The sequence below is a fragment of the Ahaetulla prasina genome, chromosome 1 (genome assembly GCF_028640845.1).
Source record: "Ahaetulla prasina isolate Xishuangbanna chromosome 1, ASM2864084v1, whole genome shotgun sequence".
Lineage (NCBI taxonomy): Eukaryota > Metazoa > Chordata > Lepidosauria > Squamata > Colubridae > Ahaetulla > Ahaetulla prasina.
Window position 1 is genome coordinate 75,050,144 of NC_080539.1, and position 26,096 is coordinate 75,076,239.

At 38.5% G+C, this 26,096-nt stretch overlaps 2 protein-coding genes across 3 annotated transcripts; one reads left to right on the forward strand and one right to left on the reverse strand.

Annotated features, from left to right (window-relative positions):
• Positions 1-252: 252 nt before the first annotated feature.
• On the reverse strand, positions 253-4,020 carry NANP (N-acetylneuraminic acid phosphatase). The gene is made up of 3 exons (XM_058164414.1): positions 3,769-4,020; positions 3,096-3,442; positions 253-1,910 (listed from the first exon to the last, which is right to left on the reverse strand). Exons 2-3 carry the CDS (start codon positions 3,246-3,248, stop codon positions 1,224-1,226), a joined length of 840 nt encoding a protein of 279 aa, XP_058020397.1. The 5' UTR covers positions 3,249-3,442; positions 3,769-4,020; the 3' UTR covers positions 253-1,223.
• Positions 4,021-4,121: 101 nt separating this feature from the next.
• RNF212 (ring finger protein 212) lies at positions 4,122-19,553 on the forward strand. Of its 2 annotated transcripts, none has more exons than XM_058164424.1 (10): positions 4,122-4,179; positions 6,862-6,923; positions 8,100-8,174; positions 13,862-13,918; positions 14,199-14,266; positions 14,840-14,885; positions 17,015-17,078; positions 17,592-17,664; positions 18,108-18,307; positions 19,399-19,553. In XM_058164424.1, the coding sequence occupies exons 2-10, from the start codon at positions 6,879-6,881 to the stop codon at positions 19,434-19,436; spliced, it is 666 nt and encodes a 221-aa protein (XP_058020407.1). In that variant the 5' UTR covers positions 4,122-4,179; positions 6,862-6,878; the 3' UTR covers positions 19,437-19,553. The 2 variants fall into 2 exon arrangements, with proteins under 2 accessions (XP_058020407.1, XP_058020415.1); XM_058164432.1 differs by lacking the exon at positions 4,122-4,179 and adding an exon at positions 4,302-4,489.
• Positions 19,554-26,096: the final 6,543 nt, after the last annotated feature.

Sequence of the window (26,096 nt, forward strand, 5' to 3'; positions counted from 1 at the left end):
TAAAAAACAATACATTTGATTCTTCAATAGCAACTTCTTCAAGTTGATTCTTCAACTTCTGTTTTGTGTCTAAATTTCTCCTGCTCACAAGATACTAATAATCTGTAGGCTTCATTGAAATTTATCAATCTAAACAGCATTTTTTGTCTTTTGAGGGGAGTATGTGTATTATCTTTAACTGTATTTGTCAGGTAAGATAAAAGAACTGGAAGACTTTAACAAGGAGAAAACATTGAAAACACCAAGAATGAGATTTAAGTGTTTCCCCATCCTTTCAATCGATTCTCATCTGCAAATACTAATCCATGCAGTTACATTGCAAGAACAAAACTGAAAAAGACACATTTGCATTGTAGTGTTTAATTCTGCTCCGATTCCAAAGAAGCTAAAAACTATGTCTAAAATTACAGTAAAGACAATGTTGTATACTTTCAGAAAAAAATGTACAGCATGAACTTTGAGCCAGTTACAGATTTTCTTGAACTGAACTTCACAATAGCCTTTAAATATTTTTTCACATTTGTAACACAATTTAATGTTATATGGAGTGCCACCAGGAGGCACTCCATGACTGGTTTCATCCTACAGCAGTGTTTCTCATCCTTGGCAACTTTCAGATATCACCCTGGATCACCTTGCTAGCTGACAAATTCTGGGAGTTGAAGTCCATGAATAAGAAAATTGCCAAGAAACACTGTCCAAGAGTATTGAGACTCACAGCTTAACTGTGCTTTAGTGTTGCTTACCATTGGGGGGCTGGGGGGGAATGCAATGATGAATTGTCAGATCATTTGCTTTCTTTGAATTGTAGTAACCAAGAAATATATTTATTTTTGATATCATTACAAAAGCTGGTTGAGTGGGTGTTATTTTAAGACAGAAACTACAATTCAGTTTCAGTTACTAATTTCTTGTCTTAGATATCCCGATCCCCTCCCATAACAAATAATATGATATTGCTGGACTCTTGTGAAAAGTTAGTGAGTTTGCAAGATTCTGGTTTGGAGCAGCCAAAAATGGCCACTTCTTTACAGTCCCCTGTATATTTCGCCCACACTTTGACATAAAGTGAACAGCATGTAAAAGACTCAAATATGTTCAACATGGCACAGAGTGTAAAAATCTTTTTAAAAAGATAGAAAAGAACACTTTAAGTAAATCAATGTAAACCTCATAGATAGAAATGCCCTTTAACTCTAAACTAAAGAGGCTAAACTCTTAAATTACTTGGTGAGACTGGCACGTACATTATCTGCCATCCGATTCATTTCAAAATGTTGTTTTACTAAAAGCCCAGGGAGGTCAAGAAGAGAAGAAATAGTATAGTGAGGAATAGGAGATGTTTCCTTGGGAACTATTCCAGTTTTATTTATCCAAATGGTTGCCTTTAAACCTGCATTCAACCCTCCTTGGATGTCTGTGTCTAAAGAGTCTCCAATCATCACACAGTCCTCCGGCTGGACTCCCAGAAGTTTACAACAGTGAAGGAAAATGGATGGCGATGGTTTCTCTTCTTCCTGCTCTCCTCCTACAACAATTGCATCAAAGAATTTCTGACAGGCACAAGCTTCAATCTTTTCTCTTTGTGTCTCAGTATCTCCGTTTGTTAGCAGAAGCAAAGGGACAACTTTTTTGAGGTCCCTGAGGATCTTGCGTGTTTCCTCTGTCAAAGTCAAGTGCTTCAGGCGGGTGGTTTTCCAAAGAAAATAACATTCTGTAGCCAACTTCTGATTCTCTGTTCCTCCCTTTACTTCTTGTATAGCTCCTTCCCAATGCTGGATCCTTAGATTAGTAATGGATATTTTAGATGGATCAAAGCATTCCTTGAACAGCTTGTCTTGGAACTTATCACACACCATGCAAGCTTCTCTTTCAGTGTAGTGATACTTATATTGTAAAATTTTGATTACCTATGAAAATGGAGAAATCAGAACAAAGTTAGATCGCCTGACGTTTATTTCTCCAATTTGATGCCTTTCAGAAGAGCTGGAATCTAACTTCCAGAATTCCTAGCCAACACACATGCATACTGGGTAGGAAGTTTGGAAACTGTAATTTAATAAAGTTAGAGCAGTGTTCCTGAGGCTTGACTGTTTCTTACGCATGTGGAATTCAGCTTATAGAATTCCCAGCTAGATGTTGCTAAGGCTGGCAGGCATTGCTGTAGAGTCAAATGTCAGTGTTCACCATTTTGTCCTTGACAGATTGTTTAGCATTGAATTGCAGAAAAAATAGAGGAAAATAAAACTTTCTGGTTTTGAATATTTGTATAAATGTATAACATTTTAAACAATATACAATAAATCCAGAAGAAAACTTGTACAAACATGTTTTGGAAAAATGTCAGTAAAGCTAATAATCAATTAGAATTCTAATTGTATTTTCTCCCAAAGATCATAATTTTTACATAAACATATCCCATGTGTAAAAAATGGTGTGTGGGATGGGAGGGAGGGGAAGAGAAACAGAGGCAGACACAGAGAGCTCTGCTTTAAGGAGCAGGAGAACACTAAATTTACATAACACCCCCCCACACACACACACATTGTGGAAATATGGAAAATACATTTTAGAAATGTTACCAACTGTATGTGTTTGGGTTCCATGAAGCAGTAGGTTTACATTGATGTAAGTCTCCCAGTCAGGAGGCCTGTTATAAATTGTAAAGAGCTTCACCTCCCACTCTAGACACCTGAGCACAGAGAAGTGTTTTTTTTTAATGGCTACGCTCACACATGTCAAGTGGCTTTCTCTAGCTGGTGCTATTGAAAATATTCAATTTTCCCTGCATGGGAAGTTAACTTGAGGATGAAAAGACTCTGATCAACAGCAGCTTGAACTAAGGCAGGTCCCCTTTCCAAAAAATAGCAAAGCATGTGGAACACTTCCTGCAATATATTACTATTATTACCCTTTTGTTCTACCGATGCAGCAGAATGAGATGATAGGGAGCCCCGATTTAAATTCAAAAGACTTTCAAGAGCTAAAATCAACGCAGGGTAACCCGGTCTGCTAATCAACTTCTTCCAACCTCTACTTATTTGCTTTCCCTTCCTTGTTTAAGTGGGGAAGGAAGACATGCGAATGGCAAGTACCTCTGCAATGGCTCTCCTGCTTGCAGAGGCGGTGTCGACCAAGGTGTTGTCCAAGTCAAAGAAAAGGGCTTTGATCCCGTGCAGCCCATAGGAGCGGCTTTGCCCGGCGCCCGCCAGATCCCAATCTGTAAGCTCCGAGGGTGATTCGTTCATTTGCTCGCTTGGTTGGCGTAGAAACGAGAGCGCGACATCCGAATTCAACCGGACCTCCGTGGCTGTTGCCGTGGCGTGTTCCGCCGTTCGTGCGCATTAGATTTACACACTCATTCATGCACGCTCACTTATGTATGTCAGGTTGCTTCTCCCCCCCCCCCACGCCGATTCTCTTCCGGCTAATTTGGAGACGCCTGTGAAAACCAACAGAAAAAGCTCGTATTTAGTTTCGCCTTTGACACGTCGCTTTCTGATCCTCCCTCCCACACCTATTCACCATTCATACATTCAGGACTTGCTCCTTTTTGTGTTCTGATTTCATATGAGCATGTCGATGCTTGGCGTTTTCAGTAGTTTGCTAATGCAAGACAAAGGGGTCGCCTAACCAGAGTTTTCTTTGCCGGTATGAACCTCCTATTAATTGCCATTGAACAATTAAGCAGGGTCCGTCCCGGTTAATACGTGGATGGAAGGCCACCGGGATTAATGATTAAAACGGGAAGCTGAAAAAATATCTCACCAGAAAACATCGGCCAGCCACCTCCTTCGGACTTGCTACTGCCTAGAAAAGTAAATGAATGCGTCTGCGGAATCACCGAGCTTGCCTGTGCCGCCTTTAACACCGTTTCGTTAAAACCATCAAAGCCTTACACCTTTTCCATTCGTTTCTACGGATAGCTGCCACTCTATATACTGTGTTCAACGTGGTCAAATCCTCATCCCGGAACTAAACAGACCTGCAAAAGAGATTGGCACGCTCCGGTTTTTACGTACTGTACGCGTAGCCTTTTCTCGCTAGAGGCCGGGGTGGGGGCGGGGCTAAACAGAACGTGAATTGGAACCGGCCTTCCCCCCCGCCCTGTTTTCCCCTTTTGGTGGAAGAAGAGAGCGCCTGCGCGGTACTGACGAACGCGGCCTCCGCCTCCCTCAGGTTCGACCTCTCGTTCGTTCGGCCCCCCTCGCAGGGCGAGCGCGCTGTCTTTTGAGCTGCGGATCAGTGGCTGGTGGCCACTTGACTCCGAAGGGGCGGCAGTATAAGTGTATTCCTGGGGCCCAGGTGCCTGATTGTAGCTAGAGCAAGACAAGAAGAGAAATATATATATATATAAATATATATCTTGGTCTGATAATGGCTTGTCTGATATTCTGCAATGTATGTTTCCAGAAGCCCCAAGGAGCCGCTCTAAATTTCAGCCTGACCAACTGCGGCCATGTTATCTGTGGGCAGTGTCTCCAGAAAGGTAACCTGCCCCAGGGGTGGCAGGACCTGGTAGCTTGTTGATAGCCAAGTGATATTCACTGGAGTCTGCGCTTCCCATTGGCTGGATTCACACATTGGGTTAAGGCGTTAAGCCATGGTATGATTGCTTGGGTTGAACCTGGTTAACTGCGGTTTATTAAACTGCTTGGTCACACTGGCTTATCACAATAGGTGAATCAAGTCATTGAATTCTCTTGAAGGCATTTCTGGCCATAACTCGGGTGGCGATCTTCAAATTACTATTCAAACATATTTATAGCTTAATTATGATTTTTTTTATTTTGTTAATGATATTGTTTTACTTTTTGATTGGGAGCCATCAGAGTTGGGTATAAGATGGGCAGCTACGTAAATGTTTTAAACACATACATATTAGGATATCTAAGGTTAGGCGCATGTTAATTTTGGAAAAAGAAGTTCTCTGACATTTACTGATATTGATTCCTGGCAACTAGTTCAAAATCAAAAATAGTGATTTATAAGAGACAGAAGATTACTTAGCACTTAGAATGTTCTCTTACCTTTATTCAGATCTTCTCAATAGCGTAAGTCACCAAAGGACATTTTCGTGACTTTAATTTTAAGATTGGGAATGTGCCAATTTTGCCCCAGTGTTTGTATAATATGAAAGTTGAATCCTCTCATCCAAATCAGATATTTTATGTTTAAATAAAGAATATTGATACAAAGAGACAAAAAAGAACTAAAAAGACCAATTTCATCCTAAACAAAATCCCTGCAGACCAGAAATTCTACAGCAGATAGAGGCTTGAAAAAGCACTGCTGCCAAGTTCCACATCAATTTCATGCTTTTGCTCATCTGCTAGTGGAATGAGTTACAGATTTCCTATTTTGGTATTTATTATTTAGAACGTTGTCTTTTTCATCACCCTAAAAGTGATGCTGCTAGTGAGAAGCGGCATCCATTTACCTTGGGAAATAAATCTTTACTCCATACTTTACTGCAATGAAAGAGAATTTCCAGTCCTTTTTCTCTTTAAAAAATCTCCAGATACCAGGATCACATTTTAATTGAAAATTCTCTGATAATGCTGCAACTACTACATTACCTGTTAATAGTTGGCACCAAGAATAATAATGTACAGAATAAACTCACATGTTTTTATATATAAATATAAAAGTGGGTTGCGATCCAGATATTTTCAAGATTGCCCATTCCAAGTAGATTGGTCCATTTGGTGCAGATAAACAAGATACCTACTGAGGCTTCCCACATACAGAAAAGTCTGACAAAAAGGGGCATTTCATGGAGTATTCCCCCTATAGAACAGTTTGTCCCAGGAGGCAACAATGACCTTTGCTCTAAATATTCCAGAATCTTCTAACCCCGTGTTTTTCTCAAAGTCCATCCAAAACTATACCATTAAGAAGTGATAGAGTGCTGTGAATGAATAGTGAATGAGGCTGACATTGTCTTATTATTGTAATGATAACACCGGTATAATGAAATGACTTGCATTGTTTTTTATCTTAATGATTTTTATTAACCTTAAGAATTCATTGTGACTGAAGTGATATAAAGTCCCATAAATGAAAGCCAACAGTTTCACATTTGGTCATGCTTCTTTTTAAATCATCCAATATATTAATAAAATATTATAAATGTGTTTTCTAACCCAGTACCTGGGAAAGATCGGCAGGACTAGAGCAACTCAGATAGCCAAGGCTAAGTTGTTGCATCATGTACTGGATCCATTGCAACAGAGTACCTGGATCTCATCAGATGACACTGGTTTAAAGATGAGATCTGGAGCATGGACATTTTTATTCATTTTGTACATTTTTACTGGATGGGTAGAAACAATGGGTGAAAATTATTTTAGAAAAGCTATCTAATTGAAACACGGAGTTCTTAATTGTTGTCTGAGCTTATTTGTTTGCAGGTGTTTCATTAGCCAACTAGATAGCATCATCATCAATGCAATTCACATTGATATTACCTAGTTGCGTAATCAAAAATCTGCAAACAAGCAAGCTAGCTCAGAAAGCGCCAAGAAGTCTACAGTTCAACCTTGTGGTACGCACCTTCTAATGAGATAGTTAAAATAGTCCTTGCATTACTGGGATGTCCCATTTCTGGGCAAATATTTCCAGAACAAACAAATATTTTGTTTAAGAAATTTTCATATAAGTATTAAGGCTTTGTCTAAACATCTGTATTGCAATTATGTTTAAAAAACATAATGGATATGCTGCTTTTTCAAAAAAGCTAATATAATTCCAAGTCATAATTATGAATGATACAATACAAAATGCAATTTATTAGATGTTACAGTTTATTTGTCAGTAAAATAATATATAGTACAGCATGCATTTTTGTTGATTTTATAGGTAAAAAAGATGAATGTATGATTTGCAGAGTTCCATGTCGTACAATAGTCCTTTCAAAAAAGGTACAGAAAAAGTTACAAATAGCTACATTTCATTCAGCAATTGCAAAATGATTAAGTATTGTCATGTATAAATTAATGTATATTTTCATAGACGTTACAGAAATACATACAATGTAATATGCAATAACAATTAAGGTGTGCTAGGATAGGGAAACCCAAGTTCAAGACCACTTTCAATTATAGAAGCCTGTTGAATGATTTGGATCCTTTCACTCTCCCTCAGGCCAAAATATATGGGGTAGACTGCCAGGGAGGTAGCCTTGAAGCAAGTATCCAGAAATCTTCATGTAAACAAAAAGGACAGAAGCATTCCTTAAACACTGGGAAAAAGTATTAAGAGAATCAGGTTGACCCCTCCCTGACCAATTGGGCTACAAGAGGGAAGGGAAGAAAAATACCACCAGATTTGCAGGTTTCTATTATAACATATATAACATAATGTAATGTAACATACCAACATTACATTACATATATAGTTTTAATCTTCATGATTTGGAGGAGGAATGCTATGCATATGGCTTTGAATTCCTAGTAGGAAAACAGACTAAATATTGATGTCAGTGGTACAGCATTTTAAATAAGTGTATTCTTCTGATCATGGAGTTGTAGCCAAGTATGTAAATATATGCTGGTGGCAGAGGTGGGTTTCAGCAGGTTCTAACCAGTTCTGGAGAACTGGTAGCGAAAATTTTGAGTAGTTTAGAGAACCAGTAGTAAAAATTCTGACTGGCCACACCCCCATCTATTTTTTATCTCCCAAGTCCCAGCTGATAGGGAGGAAATGGGGATTTTACAGTATCCTTTCCCTGGAGTGGGGTGGGAATGGAGATTTTACAGTATCCTTCCTATGCCACGCCCACTAAGCAACACCCACAGAACCGGTAGTAAAAAAATTTGAAACCCACCATTGGCTGGTGGAATATAGTATCGTTTATAGTGATACTTTTGGTGGTCTCCTTTGGCGCCCTGACCCTAACCCTAACATAGTGTGATACTATGATAGCATTTGGAATGTTTTCTTTTTGTGTGATGCACACTAGACCTATGAATAACTTTTCAGTAACTTCATAATTATATCTCAAAAGAAATTAGTATTTGTATTACTGAGCAGAGTCGCTTATTTTTTAACATTTTAAATACTTGAGTTGTATGTATATATTTATTTATTTGGTACAGGTGAATTCAGATATCCAGTCACTCTTTATGGGATTAGATGGATTATGCAGAAAATATTCCAAAGAAATCACACAAGTGAGTGATCTGTGAATTATTTTGAATATTTTTCATTATGAATACTGTATGCTAGAACAGAAATTCCCAAACTTTACTGGTTCATAGTGTCTCAATAACTATATTTCTCTATAACTTTTTCCACAGTACCTTGTGGTTCCCAGCCGGGATACCACAAAGAACTCGCAGAGCTTAATGCATGTCTGATGGTTGTCTGTGTTTCCCTAAAAAATTTAAAATATTCTGTGATTCTCTGAATTCACCATGAGTTAGCATGATTTCAGTACCATGATATCAGTACATCATCATCATCTTCATATATAGTTTTAATCTTCATGATTTGGAGGAGGAAAGAGGCGGTGGTGAGACCCCTCCTCAAGAAGCCCTCCCTGGACCCAGCTGTTTTAGGAAATTACCGTCCTGTCTCCAACCTTCGCTTTGTGGCGAAGGTTGTTGAGAGTGTGGTGGCACGTCAATTACCCCAATACCTGGAGGAATCTGTCTATCTAGACCCGTTCCAGTCTGGCTTCCGACCCGGGTACAGCATGGAGACAGCTTTGGTCGCGTTGGTTGATGATCTCTGGAGGGCCAGGGCCAGGGGTTGTTCCTCTGCCCTGGTCCTATTAGACCTCTCAGCGGCTTTTGATACCATCGACCATGGTATCCTGCTGCACCGGTTGGGGAGTTTGGGAGTGGGAGGCACCGTTTATCGGTGGTTCTCCTCCTATCTCTCTGACCGGTCACAGACGGTCTTGGCAGGAGGGCAGAGATCGACCGCGAGGCCCCTCACATGTGGGGTGCCGCAGGGGTCGATTCTCTCGCCTCTCCTGTTCAACATCTATATGAAGCCGCTGGGTGAGATCATCAATGGCTTTGGGGTGAGGTACCAACTGTACGCTGACGACACGCAGCTGTACTTTTCCACCCCAGGCCATCCCAACGAAGCCATCGAAGTGCTGTCCCGGTGCTTGGAAGCTGTACGGGTCTGGATGGGGAGAAACAGGCTCAAACTCAATCCCTCCAAGACGGAGTGGCTGTGGATGCTGGCACCCCGGTACAGTCAGCTGCAGCCGTGGCTGATTGTTGGGGGCGAATCATTGGCCCCAGTGGAAAGGGTGCGCAACTTGGGCGTCCTCCTGGATGGACGGTTGACTTTCGAAGATCATTTGACGACCGTCGCCAGGAGGGCTTTTTACCAGGTTCGCCTGGTTCGCCAGTTGCGCCCCTTCCTCGACCAGGATGCCCTATGCACGGTCACTCATGCTCTGGTTACCTCTCGCTTGGACTACTGTAACGCTCTACATGGGGCTCCCCTTGAAGAGTACCCGGAGGCTCCAGTTGGTTCAGAACGCAGCTGCGCGGGTGATAGTGGGAGCCACACGTTGCTCCCATGTAACACCTCTCCTGCGCAGTCTGCACTGGCTACCTGTGGTTTTTCGGGTACACTTCAAGGTGTTGGTGACTACCTTTAAAGCGCTCCATGGCTTAGGGCCAGGGTACTTACCGAATGCCTCCCACCGACGTGTACACTCGCACAGAGAGGGACTCCTTAGGGTGCCGTCCGCCAAGCAATGTCGGCTGGCGGCCCCCAGGGGGAGGGCCTTCTCTGTGGGGGCTCCCACCCTTTGGAACGAACTTCCCCCTGGACTTAGGCAACTGCCGGACCTTCGGACTTTCCGCCGAGAACTGAAGACCTATTTGTTTGTTCGTGCAGGACTGGCATAGGATTTTAATAGGATTTTAAATTAGTCTCAATGTTTTAACATTTTAAAATTTGGGTTTTATTCTAAATGTTTTAATTCGGCCATTTGTAAAATAAGTTTTTTAAATTATGGTTTTATGTGTATCCTGTTGTTGTTTTTATCATGGCTGTAAACCGCCCTGAGTCCTTCGGGAGAAGGGCGGTATAAAAATTTAATAAATAAATAAATAAATAAATCATCAAACTGACTCCCAGCAAGAAATTGGATTTAGTACTGGTTTGTAATAGTTAAGATTAGTGTTACCTTTCATGTAACACTAATAGAAGATAAAATATAATTTTGACACATAGTATTGAATGAGGACATAAAGGGAAATGTAAGCATGTTTTATCCATCCTGTGTAATGTTTAAATGAAATAAAACTATAAACTTGTACTATTAAATATACAATATTTCACAAAGTATGAAATTATACGTAGTAAGAATTTGCTGGCTGCAGTCACCCTTAGCAATCAGAATTCCTTCAGCAAAAATTGGATAGTGCCACAAGTAAAAGTTTTCAGAAAATCAGGGAATTAGGTGATCCAAGCTGAAATATGGTTTAGCTGTGCCAGTGGTAAGGAAAATTAGTTGAACATTATTTTCCATGCTTGCAAGTAGTGCTGTGGCCTTAAAAAGAAGAAATACTTAAAAAAAAATAAGATGATATATCCATTGCTAACATCATTTGGCATATAAGGATTATATTGTAGTAATAAAAAAAATTAGGATTCATTATTTATTATTCATGTTGAAATGTGTCTACAGATTAAGAAGTTCCCAACAAAGGGAATGATGGGAAGAAACAGTGCAGAGCCGCATTCCTTCAGAAATTACTTAAGGACCTTGAGGGTTTTTTTCTTTTTTTCATGGGAAATAAAGCACTTGCACCAAACTTTTATGGCATTTCATGTTTTTAGGAATGTTTGCATTCTGGCTAAACTCATATTTTATAGTAAGTCTTTATTTATTTTATTTTATTTATTTTATTTTGTCACAACAATATATGTAGGAATCGTACAAAAGATTATATAGTATATAAACATATATGAGTAAATATAAGGAGGTATAAGCATATATATAGAAAGAAGAAAAGAAAAACAATAGGACAGGAACGGTAGGCACGTTTGTGCGCTTATGCACGCCCCTTATGGTCCTCTTAGGAATGGGGTGAGGTCAATAGTAGAAAGTTTTTGGATAAAACTTTTAGGATTGTGGGAAGAGACAACAGAGTCAGGTAAAGTATTCCAAGCACTGATGATTCTGTTACAGAAGTCATATTTTCTGCAATCTAGATTAAAGCGGTTGACATTAAGTTTAAATCTATTAGTTGCTCTAGTATTATTGCAATTAAAGCTGAAGTAGTCTTTAACAGGAAGGACATTACAATAGATGATTCTGTGAGTTAAGCTTAGGTGTTGTCGAAGGCGACGGAGTTCCAAGTTTTCTAAGCCTAGGATTTCTAAGTCTGGTGGGATAGGGTATTCTATTGTTTTCAGAGGAATGGAGAACTCTTCTTGTAAAATATTTCTGGACACATTCAATTGTATTGATGTCAGAGATGTGGTGAGGGTTCCAAACAGGCGAGCTGTATTCTAGAATTGGTCTAGCAAATGTTTTATATGCTCTGGTTAGTAGTGGTGTTTTTTGAAAAGAAGCTACGCAAAATAAGGTTTACAACTCTTAGAGCTTTTTTTGCTATGTAGTTGCAGTGGGCTTTGGCACTTAGATCATTTGACATGAAAACTCCAAGGTCTTTAACGGGATGGGGGTTGTCTGTAAGGTAATGTCCATCTAGTATGTACTTAGTTTTTGGGTTCTTTTTTCCTATTTTAAGACTGAGCATTTGCTGGTTGAAATTTGGAGCTGCCAATTTTTAGACCAAGCGGTTAGATGATCAAGGTCGTTTTGAATGATAGAAGTATTGTCTGTAATGTTAAATAGTTTGACATCATCAGCAAAGAGAACACAATTACTTGAGATATGGTCACAAAGATCATTAATGTATAGTATAAAGAGTGTTGGTCCAAGAACGCTGCCTTGAGGAACGTCACTTTTGACAGGAACAGGATTTGATAAAGCATTGCCAATTTTGACCACTTGTTGTCTGTTAGACAGAAAAGCAGATATCCATTTGTGGAGGGGCCCTGAGATGCCATAGGATATTAGTTTTAGGAGAAGTTTATCATGTACTACTGAGTCAAAAGCTTTGCAGAAGTCTATGTAAATTGCATTTATTGATTTGCCTTGATCAAGATTTGAAGTCCATATGTTTTTGCAGTGGAGAAGTTGTAAGTTACATGATAATTTTTTTCTGAAACCAAATTGTTTGTTGGAGAGTAGGTTGTTTGTTTCTAAGTGTGAGGTAATGGATTGGTTGATGATATATTCCATGACTTTGCAGGTGACGCAGCAAAGGGAGATCGGTCTGTAGTTTTCAACTAAGCTGGGGTCTCCTTTTTTGAAGATAGGGATTACTGTGGCTAGTGACCAAAGTTTGGGAAGAGAACTGGTAGTGAAAGCTTTATCAAAGATAATACTTAGGGGTTCTGCTATATTAATGGAAAGTTTTTTTAAGAAGTATGCACACAGTCCATCGGGTCGAATAGATAGCGATGGTTTTAAGTTGTGAAGAGCTTTTCCAGTGTTGTCTTCTGTGAAATCTATATGAGTTAAATCATCATAATCATTGCTGGTACGTTTGTGGAATGTCGGATATGTGTTATCGGAGTTAACAAAAACTGAGCCAAAGAAAATGTTGAAGAGGTTTGCTTTAACTGTTTCGTCATTGCATTCTTTGTTGTTAGAATCTTTTAGTGGTGGGATGGATCTAGAGTCTTTAAGTTTATTGTTAACAAAATTATAAAAGGCACAATTGGAATTTGTGCGCAGAAGATTCTCTTCTTGCTTGGTGTGGTAATTTGTGCATTCAGTTTTTATTTGGTTGCATATGTTTCTGTAGCGGTTTTTGAAATTTGTAACATAGCCTTTTTTGTTTCTTTTCCAGAGGGATTTTTTTTTTGATTGAAGCTTTTTTATTGATATGGGTAGTGGTTTTTTTTTTATCATGGTAGTCATTTGTGGTACATATAGTTTAATGACTCTATTGATTTCAAGTAGGAAGACTCTATAGTGGTCTTCAGGGGTTATGCAGGTTGCAAACAAATTTTGCCAGTCCAGAAATGAAAGACAAGAAAAGAAATGTTTATAAGGTCGTAATTGGCTTTTTTGAAGTTGTAGTTGGGAGTACTGTTGTTATGACGATTTAAGTATGGACGTATATTGAGACGAAAATCAATCATGCAGTGGTCACTGTTGGAAAAAGGTTCTTTAATTTGTAGTCCGTAAATTGAGTTTGAATTGTTGCAGAAGATGAGATCAAGGCAGTTGTTGAGTCTTGTATTGTTAGTTACAAGTTGTTCAAGACCTAGGTTTGTAACAGCGTTGTATAGTGTAGTATGGATTGGGTCAGTTGAACATTCATTAGTTGTCCAGTTAATGAGAGGTAGATTTAGGTCACCCAAGAAGATGAAAGGGTATGGGCAAGATTAGAGGATATGGGCAAGTCTTAATGTGGTTTTAGTTTAACATGTAACTTGTTCAGTATATTATGGCTTAGCATGTATGAATTAGAAATATTATGGTTTTTGCAATAACATAATATATTAGCATAATGTGTACTTTGAGTATCCATTTTATCTACAGGTGATCAATTCATTACATTTATGTTGGTTAAGTACAGTATTATGTTTGTACATGGTATGCAGTTTAGGATGAAGTATTTCTGAAAGTTTGAAGAAAAAAGAATCTTTAATGTTTGCTGCACTCCCCACATCAATATGGTACTTAGGAGTAAAATATAGACTTAGGTATTTAATTTCTGTTAGATTTGTATTGCTTTCGTAAAAATATTCTAACACTGTTTAACAATACCAATAATTGTTCCTGTGGTTTCTTAATTGTTAGATTGCCCAGTTTCAGGAAAAACACAGAAGACGTCTATTAACACATTACAGAGAAAAGGTACTTTGGATTCATGTTGAATTGAATACTATAGTATACTGAATCTTGATGAAGTCACATTTCTGGTGTGATATGTATAAATAAAATGTAATGAATCAAATAATGTACTGTACTAAGCTTTTTGGTACCTCATCTAGCAGTTAAAATATTTTGACTGAGTACTGATCCCTTAGTCTGGAATATTTCCATTAAACAACTGTTGACCATTAAACAACTGATTTTTATAAATGACAAGAAATAATACAGAATTTAAATTACTGAAATAGATTATTCTACTCAGATTGCAAAACTGGAAGCATATCTTAAGAGAGCATCACAACAAATTCAGTATATACAACAATTGCAACGGTGAGTATTTTAATTATTAACACAATTGAATTTTGAATAATTTCAAAGATACTTTGTATTTTCAAATACGCATAATCCATTAGAGTAATTTACTTTCCATGAATAGTAACTTTTGCTTGAAAACATACATCTGGACATCAGAATAGATTCCACTAAACTCATTGGAATATACTTTTCAGGTGTTGTATTTAGTATTGTGTCATATATATCTAAAGGACGCAGTACCCTTTAAACTTAATTATATTTTTATAAATTGTCCGCCTTTATATGTTTTTAATACTTCAAGCCACCTTAAGAAAAACTATAGTATTGGTGACAAAGAAATAATTAATTACCTAGTTCATCCTAAACGAGTTTAACAATGCTGAATCCCATTGTGATTAAGAAAAATAGCATACTTATAGTATCATGCTTCAATTATTCCATTATTTGAAATTTAAAATTGGTATGTATGTGTTTGTGTATATAATATTTATAATATAAAAACTTAACAAAAATAAAACTTAAATATTTGGCCCAGGCTTAATATTTGTACCTTATTCAATTATTTAAATATTCAACATCTTTTATCAGTCGGAATTCATCAAAGGAGGTAGAAGTGCCACCTTCAGTAAGGAAAGTAAGTTTTTTCTTCCTTCTTTATATACCAAGATACAAATAGTTCCAGTTATCATTCTACTGTTAAATGCTAGATCAGCTTTAGTGGAAAAGGTTCTCTGTTATTTAGGATACTTCCTATCTTTACTTCTTAAAGGCATATATGCTGAGGTGATCACTAATTCTTTGAAAAGCAGTCATGACAGTTTAGTACTTCCCATGCTTCTTTCTTCTACATGGGCATATATATAATTGTGGCTGTTCCTTTTGTTTATACACAGAACTGCTCAAATTACATATCAAGTATAAGATGGGACTATAAAATTGACAGCTATTACATTTTCTTTCTGTCTATAATCTGTTGCTTGAATTTAACTAGAAAACTTGGTAACCGACTGCTGCAATTGAAATGAGTGTATAGTTCATTCTGATCTATTCTCTCATATTTAGTTTTAAAAAATTGCTTATACTATGATATGATTTCATGGAAAGAAACTTGCAAGTAATGGTTTCCTGTTTTTATCTGCAAAATGGAAAAGTTTCAGCTGATAGACTTTGACATACTGTATTTTTTGGACTGTAAGATGCACCTTAGTTTTTAATAATAATAATTATTATTATTGTTGTTGTTGTTGTTGTTATTATTATTATTATTATTATTATTATTATTATTATTATTATTGTTATTGTTATTGTTATTGTTATTATTGTTATTATTGAATTTTTATACTGCCCTTCTCCCGAAGGACTCAGGGCGGTTAACAGCCAGATAAAATAAGGGAGGAAAATAAGAAAAAAGCTGATTGGCAGGTGGATCGGCCTCATGGAATACCCCCTATTAGCTGTTCCCAGAGGTGAATTTCAGCGACAGATTCGTTGGTTGTGAGCTCTGTGTCTTCGGAGGCTTTTTTTTCTGAAGCTCCGTTTCAGAGGCTGGGCAGGGCTACATTCAGAGTATAAGTCACACTCAGATTTTCACCTTCTTTTCTGGGGGAAAAAGTGCGTCTTATACTCCAAAAAATACGGTATGTCATGCCACCTTGTTTGGGGTAAACAGTATTGCACAAAATACAGAAAAGTTGTAAGGGTAAGCAAAAGAAATAGAGGCTTGAGATAAGAAGGAGAAAAAGTGTAATTAAAGTTTATTTAACTGACCTTTATTTAGCAAACTGGATGCAAAGGATCCAGCTTTTGCTTAGGTATCTCTCTGGAATAATGGTCATGTTTATTGCATCCAAAATAGTTCAGATGAGGCTATTAAATTTATCTTATCTGTTTTTTAGGCTCTCATCTATTCCAACCCATCATGATTTTTTCAGTCTTCCCCTCATTGTCTGTATAGGTAGTCCTCATCTTACAACAGTTCATTTAGTGACCATTCAAAGTTACAAAAGCAATGAAAAAAGTGACTTATGACCGTTTTTCACACTTGCCACCATGTGATCCTCTTTTATGACCTTCTGACAAGCAAAGTCAATGGGGAAGCCAGATTCACTTAACAACTGTTAAGATTCATTTAGCAACTGTGGCAAGACAGGTTGTAAAATGAGACAAAACTCAACAACTGTCTCACTTACCAACAAAAATTTTGGTCTCGAGTGGTCGTAAGTCAAGGACTACTTGTATATAAAAGCGCACATGCATTGACTTCTCCTTCCTCGCTCCTCTTACTTTCTAAATTGTAATCTTCCATATGTCAAGGACATCATCAAATGGATCCAGTCAGTGATATTAATTCTTTCACCTATCAAGGCGAAATTGAGGCTTTCACATACTGTTTTATGCTTTAGCAATATAGGGAAAGTACCTTGCAAGCCTATATTTTGTTGCCTGCAGTCCACCAACTAGGAGACATAAGTAGCATACAAAATGTTTAGACTCTGACTGTTACAGATTCTTGTTAGAAGATATTTATAGCAGAGAGAGGAAATAATTTATTGTTGAGCCCATTAAAAATGCAGCTCTGTTCTTCTGATTTATCATAGGCCGAACCAAAATTTCTTTTAAGTAATACAACCTAGTAATAATTCTTCTTAAAAAAGCAGTACATTTCTGTACTGTACTAGCAAGGAAGCAAGAAATACTTAATTAAATGAAATAATTACTTATTACTCTATGTTTTTATTGTAAATATTTCTGAATTATACGTAGACTGAAACAGTAGCTGGCCCAACAAGAATATCACTGATAAGTCCACCGCAGAATGGACATATGGGTAAGAGTAAATATTGTTTATTTGTTGATATATACCTTATGTTTGGGTTTACCATTTCATAACAATTACTGTCATAAGCCCAGGACTACATACTATGTATATGTATAATAATGTATTTTCATTAATGTGTTTGGTTGCCATTTTATATTTTATATATTGGGTATGTTTTAATGTTATGTGAAGGGTTTATCTATTGTATGCTGCCCAAAATCACACTATTTGAGTTGGCCGGCAGTATAAATCTATTAAATGAACACATAGATGCACTCTATGACCCTTTGTCTTGGAAGATCACATCTTGGTATTGAAAAGTCCTTATTGGAGCCCATAAAACATAGAAGCCTAAAAAAGAATGGGATCTTTTAATGATTATGGGGAGGTCTGTGCTAACATGAGATCTGAAGCACTTATTCCAAATAATTTGTGAAGTGTGCAATGTATTTCTGGAAATGTATTTTCAGATAATGGATTATATAAAATATAATGTAATTTAATCTGGAATATTATTTATAGGTAGTGTTACATGCAGAAGTTCTCAATTATCTGGAATGACATCATTTCAAAGAAACCCAGCAGGATCTGTAAGGTAAAATAAACTTTGCAGTGGGATTCAAAAAAGGGTATTTTTTCTCATTTTGGTATTTAATGCTTATTTCTGTTGCTCAGAGAGATGGTTTAATTGGCTTTGGTTTATTAAGATTTTTTGACAGAATTAGTATACTGTGAAATTTTAGGTAATTTGTTTTAGGAAAACAAGTTATACCTGTATTTTTCTTTTATAATTACTGAATTAAATAAAATCTTTCCTTCAACTATTAGCATCTTTCTTTTAGCTTATTTGAATTTATAGCAGTAAGTCTATGCAGCGGCATAGAAGAAACAATGTTTTAGAATCACTATGTCCTCTAATGGGACTGTTCCCATTGTATCTATTTTATTGAAATAATGGAACAAGTCCTCTACTACTGTAGTCAAAATGTGTATTCTGCTTTCACTGTTATGCAATGTTCTTGGTCATTTTATTATTAGATCATCTCCCTTAAAAATGCTCAACAATGGAAATCCTTACATATCGTCATTTGTATCATCACAAAACAGTAGAAATCATATCCCAAATACTTTTGGACAGAAATCTACTCAGCATTATCAGTCCACATCTGCATCTTCGCTCTCATCTGGGATCAAACACCCAATCACTCTCGTTAATCTTTTACAGAGGCAGCATTTAGGTAAGTGAATTTCATGAAGAATAGAAGTAATCCTAGCCAACATTAACTCACTGTTTTGTATAAAATGTAATCTTTGGGACAACGGCAATACTCTCTGATATTGACAAATGATTTTGTTTTTGTTTAAAAATACTCGATATTTCTCTGGGCTTCAGCAGCATCGTATTATATGTATGGCCCTTATTTATCCAGTGACATATTGTTTTCCTCTTTTCCTCCCCATTCGGCAACTATTACACTTCCTCCAAATCTGCTTTGAAAGGTGTTCTAATTTTTTGGAACAGATTGGGAGGAGAGGACATGGGGGATACCCCTTCTGCCAATGATGGATGTTTGTTCTCCTTACTGTAGATGCAAATTTGAATGCAGTCATCTACTGCTTCTGCAGCTAACCTATTTTGTGTTTAGGCAGAGATGGCTTTGCTTTACCAACCAAGATGCTAAGTAATATTTATTGTTTTGTACCCAAGTTAAAAAAAAATCAAAGCTGTCACATAATAAAGATTTACAGCTATGATTGCAGGATCCAATCTGACTTGGTCACCGGACCAGAGGTTTGTTCCTGGAGATTGAGAAATTCCCTGAGGATGGGCACCAGCATGAGTCTGAAAGCTTGGAAAAACAAACCTCTGGTCCCAATGACCAACTAGATTGGATCCTGCAACATTATCCTGGGGCACATATATTTGCCTTCATTCAACAATTTTGATTGTTTTATAAATCAGTTATTCATATAAATGGAAATAATTACATCATATAAGATCTTTGAACTATATGGTTGTCGTAGAGTCTGGTTTGCAGAAATACACAAATTATTTTGTACTTGACTAATATATAGAACTTTTGATGGGTGATAAGAAGTGTTAACAGATATTTTATGATAGTTATACTATGCTCCTGCTATAATACTTTACATATACTTTATAAATTAAATGGTTTTATGATTAATATGGTTCTTTAAGCAGTTGTTGTTAAATGCCTGACATTTTTTCTTTGGTTTTTGTCATTACTGTATCAAGGCAGTTTGATTACAATAATTCAATATTTCATTTGAAAGATAAAGGTTCTAGTTTGAATTTCCCTTTTTATAGGATCTACTAATCTTCCTGGACACTCACTACAAAAATAAAATTACCTGCAACCTCCATTTGACCTGAAGAACTCATCTATTCTATATATATATTTTTTATAGAAATGTACATTACGATTGTAATACTTGATCTGATTTGATTAAACACTGTTTGAGATTTTAAAAATTGTTGTTTCTATTTATTATATTTGTTTTCCTGGGTTATCTTTCCTACCCATTACTATGAATTCTTTGTGATTTCACTTTGATCAACAACTCACACAGAACTGCTTTGTGAAGCAATATGGCACCCTCACTTATGCAAGTCACCAAAATATTGTTTCATTTTGCGTGTTTGGATTGCCTTCTACTGTCCAGTGTTTCTGGCTTCTATCTAAGCCCGAGTCAACTATCTTTGAAGGATTTGAGGCAACCTGAAATACCTTCTAAAACAAATTGCATCTTTTCACAATGCAAAGCATCTTGCTGAGGCAAATCTAAGCTGCCTCAATAGGCCTACAATTTGGTGCTATCCAACTTCAGAGATCCAACTTTTTGACTCTGCCCTTTTGGGACAGATATTAAATATCAAGGAAACACTGCAAAATGTGCTAATTTACCAGTATTGGGAAGGTAAAAAAGACATTCTGTTTTAAATTCTACTCTTTGACATATCTGCTTTTGAATTCTACTTTTTTTTACAGATACATTCAATGAACCTTTGAAAACTTCACCTCTTCACCGTTGTAGTAAAGCAGTTCCATCTACCGGTTAGATCAGAGAATCTCAATTTATTTATCATTTAACAGAAATGCAATTCATTAACAGAGAGATGCAGTTTGTTTAGTCTCAAAAGAATAATACGAAAAAGGGCAAAGTCCATAAAAGTTTTGTACTGAGTTGTGCAATTTGCTCAAAAAGGTTTGCAGCTTTGATTGCAAGCAAAAGTTAAATCAGGACTTCAAGTTCTGGAATTTAATGGAATTATATTTAGACTGCAGTTCACTTACTCTTTGTTCACTGCCTGAATTACAGTATATTCCTTGACATTTATCATTTATGTCACGGAATTATCGATTATGAATTATTGGAATAAAAGCATCTACAACTAAGCTACATCAAGGAAGCATTGTCAGGTTCATGTATTTCATATTTTATTTATGAGGGGTTTTTTTCTATTCAAGAAAAATGTCAGGCACTGTTTTTCAGTTAAATGTAAAATAACTTCCTGATGATGTGAAGGAGGTGGGTATTGCCTGGGTAGTGGAAAGGCTTGTAGATGGTAGAAGCCATAGTGCTCAAATCTACCTTGTCCTGTCCGTGGAATAGATAGATTTTGTCAAGAGGATTTTATGCTCTTGAATTTCAGTTTTCACTTAAATCTTGCTTGTAAAATGAATAATATTGGAAAGCACTGCATCAGGCAGATCAGTCATCCATTTAAAACATTCATCACAAGTGTGTGTGTGTGGGTGTATTTGTGTGTGTGTGTGAGAGAGACTAGACTAGTTTGAATATTTGGCAAGAATTTCTCTTGCCAAATGCTCAAACTAGTTGGCTCATGTCTTCTTCCTAAGCTAAGAGAATGAGTGGCCCAAGATCACTGAGCTGTTTTTTACCCTCTGTGCATGTGCAGGGGGTCCGTGCGGCACGTGCCCTTATGAACCGGTAGGGAAGGTAAGTATATTTCATTCCTACGTCACTCCCATGTGGCTGATAAGATCAAGGAAACAAGAACAATTGGATTTCAGGAAGGTAACTTCAATGTTAGTCTGGGGAAAATACAAAATCTTGAAAAATTTAAGAGGAAGTGTTCATCCTTAGAGAAAGCTATTTGAGTCAAAATATCTCTGAATTGGTTTTTCTCATAGTAATTGGATTGAGATGCCTCTGCTGAGATAAATCTTCAAAACTTCATTACTTGCTTTCCCACAATCTATCATAAATACAGAGCAAGCATATATGTTTTTCCCTCATTTCAAATTCAGAAATCAGAGTGATATGTTATAAGGCAATATTCAAAATCAGCATGATTTCTAAAGGCAAGACACACAGATTGCTGCTTGTATTTACTTGTGTTTCAATCCTGCCATGATTTGCCAAAGCATTTCTTTATTAAACAAATTTATGAAGTAAATGTAATCTTGATGTTTATTTGAATTTTCTTCCCAATGAATCATAACATGACAGAATATAGAATTTAGAAAGAAATGAACCTACTGATACAAACATCTACTACTTAGTATAAAACATATTCATTCATCTTATACTAAGGTCTTTTAGGAAACATTGAGTATCAGGCTTTGACTTCTGTTACAAACATGTTACTGCCAAGTTGTCTTAATGCCCTGATTTTCTCCATTTCCTCAGTTTCCCCTTACAACAAACAGAATCAAGGCAAAGTTATCTTGAGTTTCTTTCTCCTATTTTTTGCCATTCCCATTATAGTAATTTATTTTCCCTGAAAGAGGCTTGCATTCCTTCATTAAAGGTTTTTTTCTGTACTTTATAGTTTTAAAGAGAACTGAACATACAAGTGTGATTTAATGATAAAAGACTACTAGTTAAAACAAGCTTTGCTGATCTTTAGAACAGATTGAGGGGAGGGGTATAGGGGACTTCCCCTCTTGCTAAGCATGACATACAGTGTATTTTAACTTCTTTGAGAAGCAATAGTTTATATGTAAAGTGATTACAGTTCCTGCCTAGGAATAAAGTTCCTTGAGGCCAGTGAGGTTTACTGTAATTCAGAAGAAAGTCACTTACAATTGGAGAAATAGTTATTTCATAATGATGTAATTATGCTGTAACTTTTCAGTCACTACATATTTCTAAATAGCTGGTTGAGGAATATTGGGCAGTGATTAAAGTGTTTCTTTGACCTGCCTTAGGCTGAGTGCAACTTGCATCAGAACTAAGATTGAATCTCTACGACATTTACTGTTAATCTGAAGGATGCAATATGAAGAAAATGGGAAATACAATCCAAATCAGCGACTATAAGACAAACCACTCACATTAGTTTGCAACTGTTGTTGGAGATATGTTTTATTCTAGATTTATATTGCTACCTCTTTTTATTTATTTTTATTTATTTTATTAATCATACTTTTATACCGCACCATCTCCCGTAGGACTCAGGGCGGTTCACAGGCATAGTAAAAGACAATATAATAAATAAGCATTAAAAACCCAATTAAAACTAAATATTATCATAGCCAAATCACTAAAAATGGTAAAAAACGGTTAAAACCCATTAAAATTTAGCTAAAACATTTTATTCTTAGGCTAGTCCAGCGTGCTGAAATAATAAAGTCTTCAGTTCACGTCTGAAGGTCCGGAGGTCGGGGAGTTGTCGTAATCCCGGAGGAAGCTCGTTCCACAGGGCTGGTGCCACAGAGAAGGCCCTCCCCCTGGGGGTCGCCAACCTACATTGTTTGGTCGACGGCACCCTGAGGAGGCCCACTGTGGGAGCGCACGGGTCGTTGGGAGGCAATCGGCGGCAGAAGGCGGACTCGAAGGTATCCTGGTCCTAAGCCATGGAGCGCTTTAAAGATGGTAACCAAAACCTTGAATTGCACCCGGAAGGCTACCGGTAGCCAGTGTAGACTGCGCAGGATGGGTGTTATATGGGAGCAACGCGGTGCTCCCTCTATCACCCGCACGGCCGCATTCTGGACTAACTGGAGCCTCTGGGTGCTCTTCAAGGGGAGCCCCATGTAGAGAGCATTGCAATAGTCCAGGCGGGAAGTGACGAGGGCGTGAGTGACCGTGCGTAAGGCGTCCCGGTCAAGGAAGGGGCGCAACTGGTGAATCAGGTGAACCTGATAAAATGCTCCCCTGGCGATGGCTGTCAAATGATCCTCTAAGGACAACCGATCGTCCAGGAGAACGCCTAAGTTGCGCACTCCCTCCCTGGGGGTCAGTACTTCCTCCCCCACAGTCAGCGATGGTGTAAGCTGACTGTACCGGGACGCTGGAACCCACAGCCACTCTGTTTTGGAAGGGTTGAGTCGGAGCCTGTTCCTCCCCATCCAGACCCGCACGGCCTCAAGACACCGGCCCATCACCTCAACGGCTTCGTTGGGATGGTTCGGGGTGGAAATGTACAGCTGAGTATCATCAGCGTACAGATGATAATCCACCCCGAAACCACAGATAACCTCACCCAGCGGCTTCATATAGATGTTGAACAGGAGAGGCGAGAGAACAGACCCCTGAGGCACCCCACAAGTGAGGCGCCTTGGGGTCGACCTCTGCCCCCCTGCCAACACCGTCTGTGAACGGTCAGAGAGATAGGAGGAGAACCACCGATAAACGGTGCCTCCCACCCCCAATCCCTCCAACCGTCGCAGCAGGATACCATGGTCGATGGTATCAAAAGCCGCCGAGAGATCTAATAGAATCAGGACAGAGGAACAACCCCTGTCCCGGGCTCTCCAGAGGTCATCCACCAACGCGACCAAACCGTCTCGGTGCTGTATCCGGGTCTGAAACCGGACTGGAACGGGTCCAGATAGACAGTTTCCTCCAGATGTTGAGGAAGCTGATATGCCATCACACTCTCAACAACCTTCACCAAGAAGCGGAAGGTTGGAGACTGGACGGTAGTTCGCTAAAACAGCCGGGTCCAGGGAGGGCTTCTTGAGGAGGGGCCTCACCACCGCCTCTTTCAAAGCGGCGGGGAAAACACCCTCCAACAAAGAAGCGTTGGTAACTCCCTGGAGCCAGCCTCGTGTAACCTTCCGTGTGGCCAGTACCATCCAGGAGGGACACGGGTCCAATAAACATGTGGTGGAATTCAACCTACCCAACAACCTGTCCATGTCATAAGGAGTCACAGGATCGAACTCAGCCCAGATAACATTCTCAAGACTCGTCTCCGCCATCCCACCTGGATCTATCCAATCAGTGTCCAGGCCGTCCCAAATCTGAGCGATTTTATCAGACAGATACTGAACAAAATCCTCAGCCTTTTTAAAAACAAATTACCTGGAGGAAGCCCCACTGAGCTGGTATATATACCGTATTTTTTGGAGTATAAGATTTATTTATTTTTTAATTTGAATTTATATCCCGCCCTTCTCCGAAGACTCACTGTGTCTGTGTTAAGCAATAGTGTGTTACACTGTGTTAAGCAATAGTCTTCATCCATTTGTATATTATATACAAAGTCAACTTTTTATTGCCCCCAACAATCTGGGTCTTCTTTTTACCTACCTTATAAAGGATGGAAGGCTGAGTCAACCTTGGGCCTGGTGGGACTTGAATTTGCAGTAATTGCAAGCAGCTGTGTTAATAATAGACAGACTTAGTCTGCTGAGCCACCCAAAGATGCACCTTTTTCCCCAAAAAAAGAGGGTGAAAATCTTATACTCCGAATGTAGCCTAGCTTCTCAAACGGAGGTTTCAGAGGCTGAAAAAAGCATCAGAAACGGAGCTTCAGAAAAAAAGCCCCAACCGGAGCTTAACAGAATTTAGAAAAAAAGCCCCAACCGGAGCTGCAGAAAAAAAGCCCCAAACAGCTTCAGAGGCTTTTTCCCCCTGAAGCTCTGTTTTGAGGGCTTTCAGAGACAGAAAAAAAGTTTTTTTCTGAAACAGAGTTTCAGAGGCAGGAAAAAAAGCAAAAAAAAAAAAAAAGCAGCAAAGCAAGACAGAGTTCACAACAAGGAACCTGTTGCTAAAATTCACTTCTGGGAGGGGGGGGGTATTCTGGGAGGCCAATCCACCTGCCAATCAGCTTTTTTCTTATTTTCCTCCCCAAAAACTTAGGTGCATCTTATACTCCGAAAAATATGGTATATTATGTTCTACAAGTAGTCCTCAATGTACAACCTTAAAGGAGCCTGCCCATTATGGTTGCAGTTGGTGACAGCCATTAAATGAGAGGGCCTAGCTTAAAGAATCCCACTCCCTGCTGTGTCTGATGTGGTCATGGAACAATTACATGCCTCATTAAGCAGAACACAGGGTGCTACATGATTGTAGGAAGCCCTGAAAGCCCTAGTGCAGCCCCAGGCCTGCCTGCCCCAGGCCTTTTAAGGTGTTCTCCACCCCCTAAGACACCCCATGCTCCACTTCAGGGGTCTCCACAGTTTTGGGGGCTTTTTCTCCCCTACTAGTCCCCACAGAGATTGGCTTCCTCCCCACCCTACATCACCCATCACACACATATCTTTTGAAGATCTCCAGAACTTTCCGGAGCATTGCTGAGACTACGTTAGGGAAGCAGAATGGATTGCTTATTTGCTTGGCCAGGAAGCGTGATTCAAGAAGCAGTCGTCGTTTTCCATGTGACAACAATTCAAAGTAGCCACTCGGAATATGGCGGTTGCTTCCAGAATTGTACCATGCAGCTGCACCACAAAGCAATCCATTTTGCTTCCCTAAGATGAGCTCTGGAGATCTTTGAAAGGTAAGTGAGGAGGAGGGTGCAGGGCCTGGTGAGGTAAGAAGCAGGCCTGAGGCTGTTGGGGATCTGGTGGGGGGTGATGGGATAGAGTTGGGAGTCTGGCAGTATCCCTGTGGTTGGAAAGGACAAACAACCATGGAAGGGCTGCAGCGGCTGTGATTTTGGAACCAGATTATTAAGTAGATTTAGAGGGGAACCTCTGTAACTTTGAATGTTGCTAAGTGACCAGCCTTTAAGGTGTGGACTACCTGGCTGTGCAACTATATTTCTAATTCTCATTCATTGATGCAAATTCTGAGGCAATATTT

What these genes read in the sequence shown, in the direction of transcription:
- RNF212 (XM_058164432.1), top strand. Translation starts at nt 4,378, where the DNA reads ATGGCTTGTCTGATATTCTGCAATGTATGTTTCCAGAAGCCCCAAGGA. An exon ending in CAATAGTCCTTTCAAAAAAG is followed by an intron (nt 6,924 to 8,099) that starts GTACAGAAAAAG and finishes TATTTGGTACAG; the next exon opens with GTGAATTCAGATATCCAGTC. An exon ending in TTTACAGAGGCAGCATTTAG is followed by an intron (nt 18,308 to 19,398) that starts GTAAGTGAATTT and finishes CCCTTTTTATAG; the next exon opens with GATCTACTAATCTTCCTGGA.
- NANP (XM_058164414.1), bottom strand. Translation starts at nt 3,248, where the DNA reads ATGAACGAATCACCCTCGGAGCTTACAGATTGGGATCTGGCGGGCGCC. An exon ending in GCAGGAGAGCCATTGCAGAG is followed by an intron (nt 1,911 to 3,095) that starts GTACTTGCCATT and finishes CCATTTTCATAG; the next exon opens with GTAATCAAAATTTTACAATA.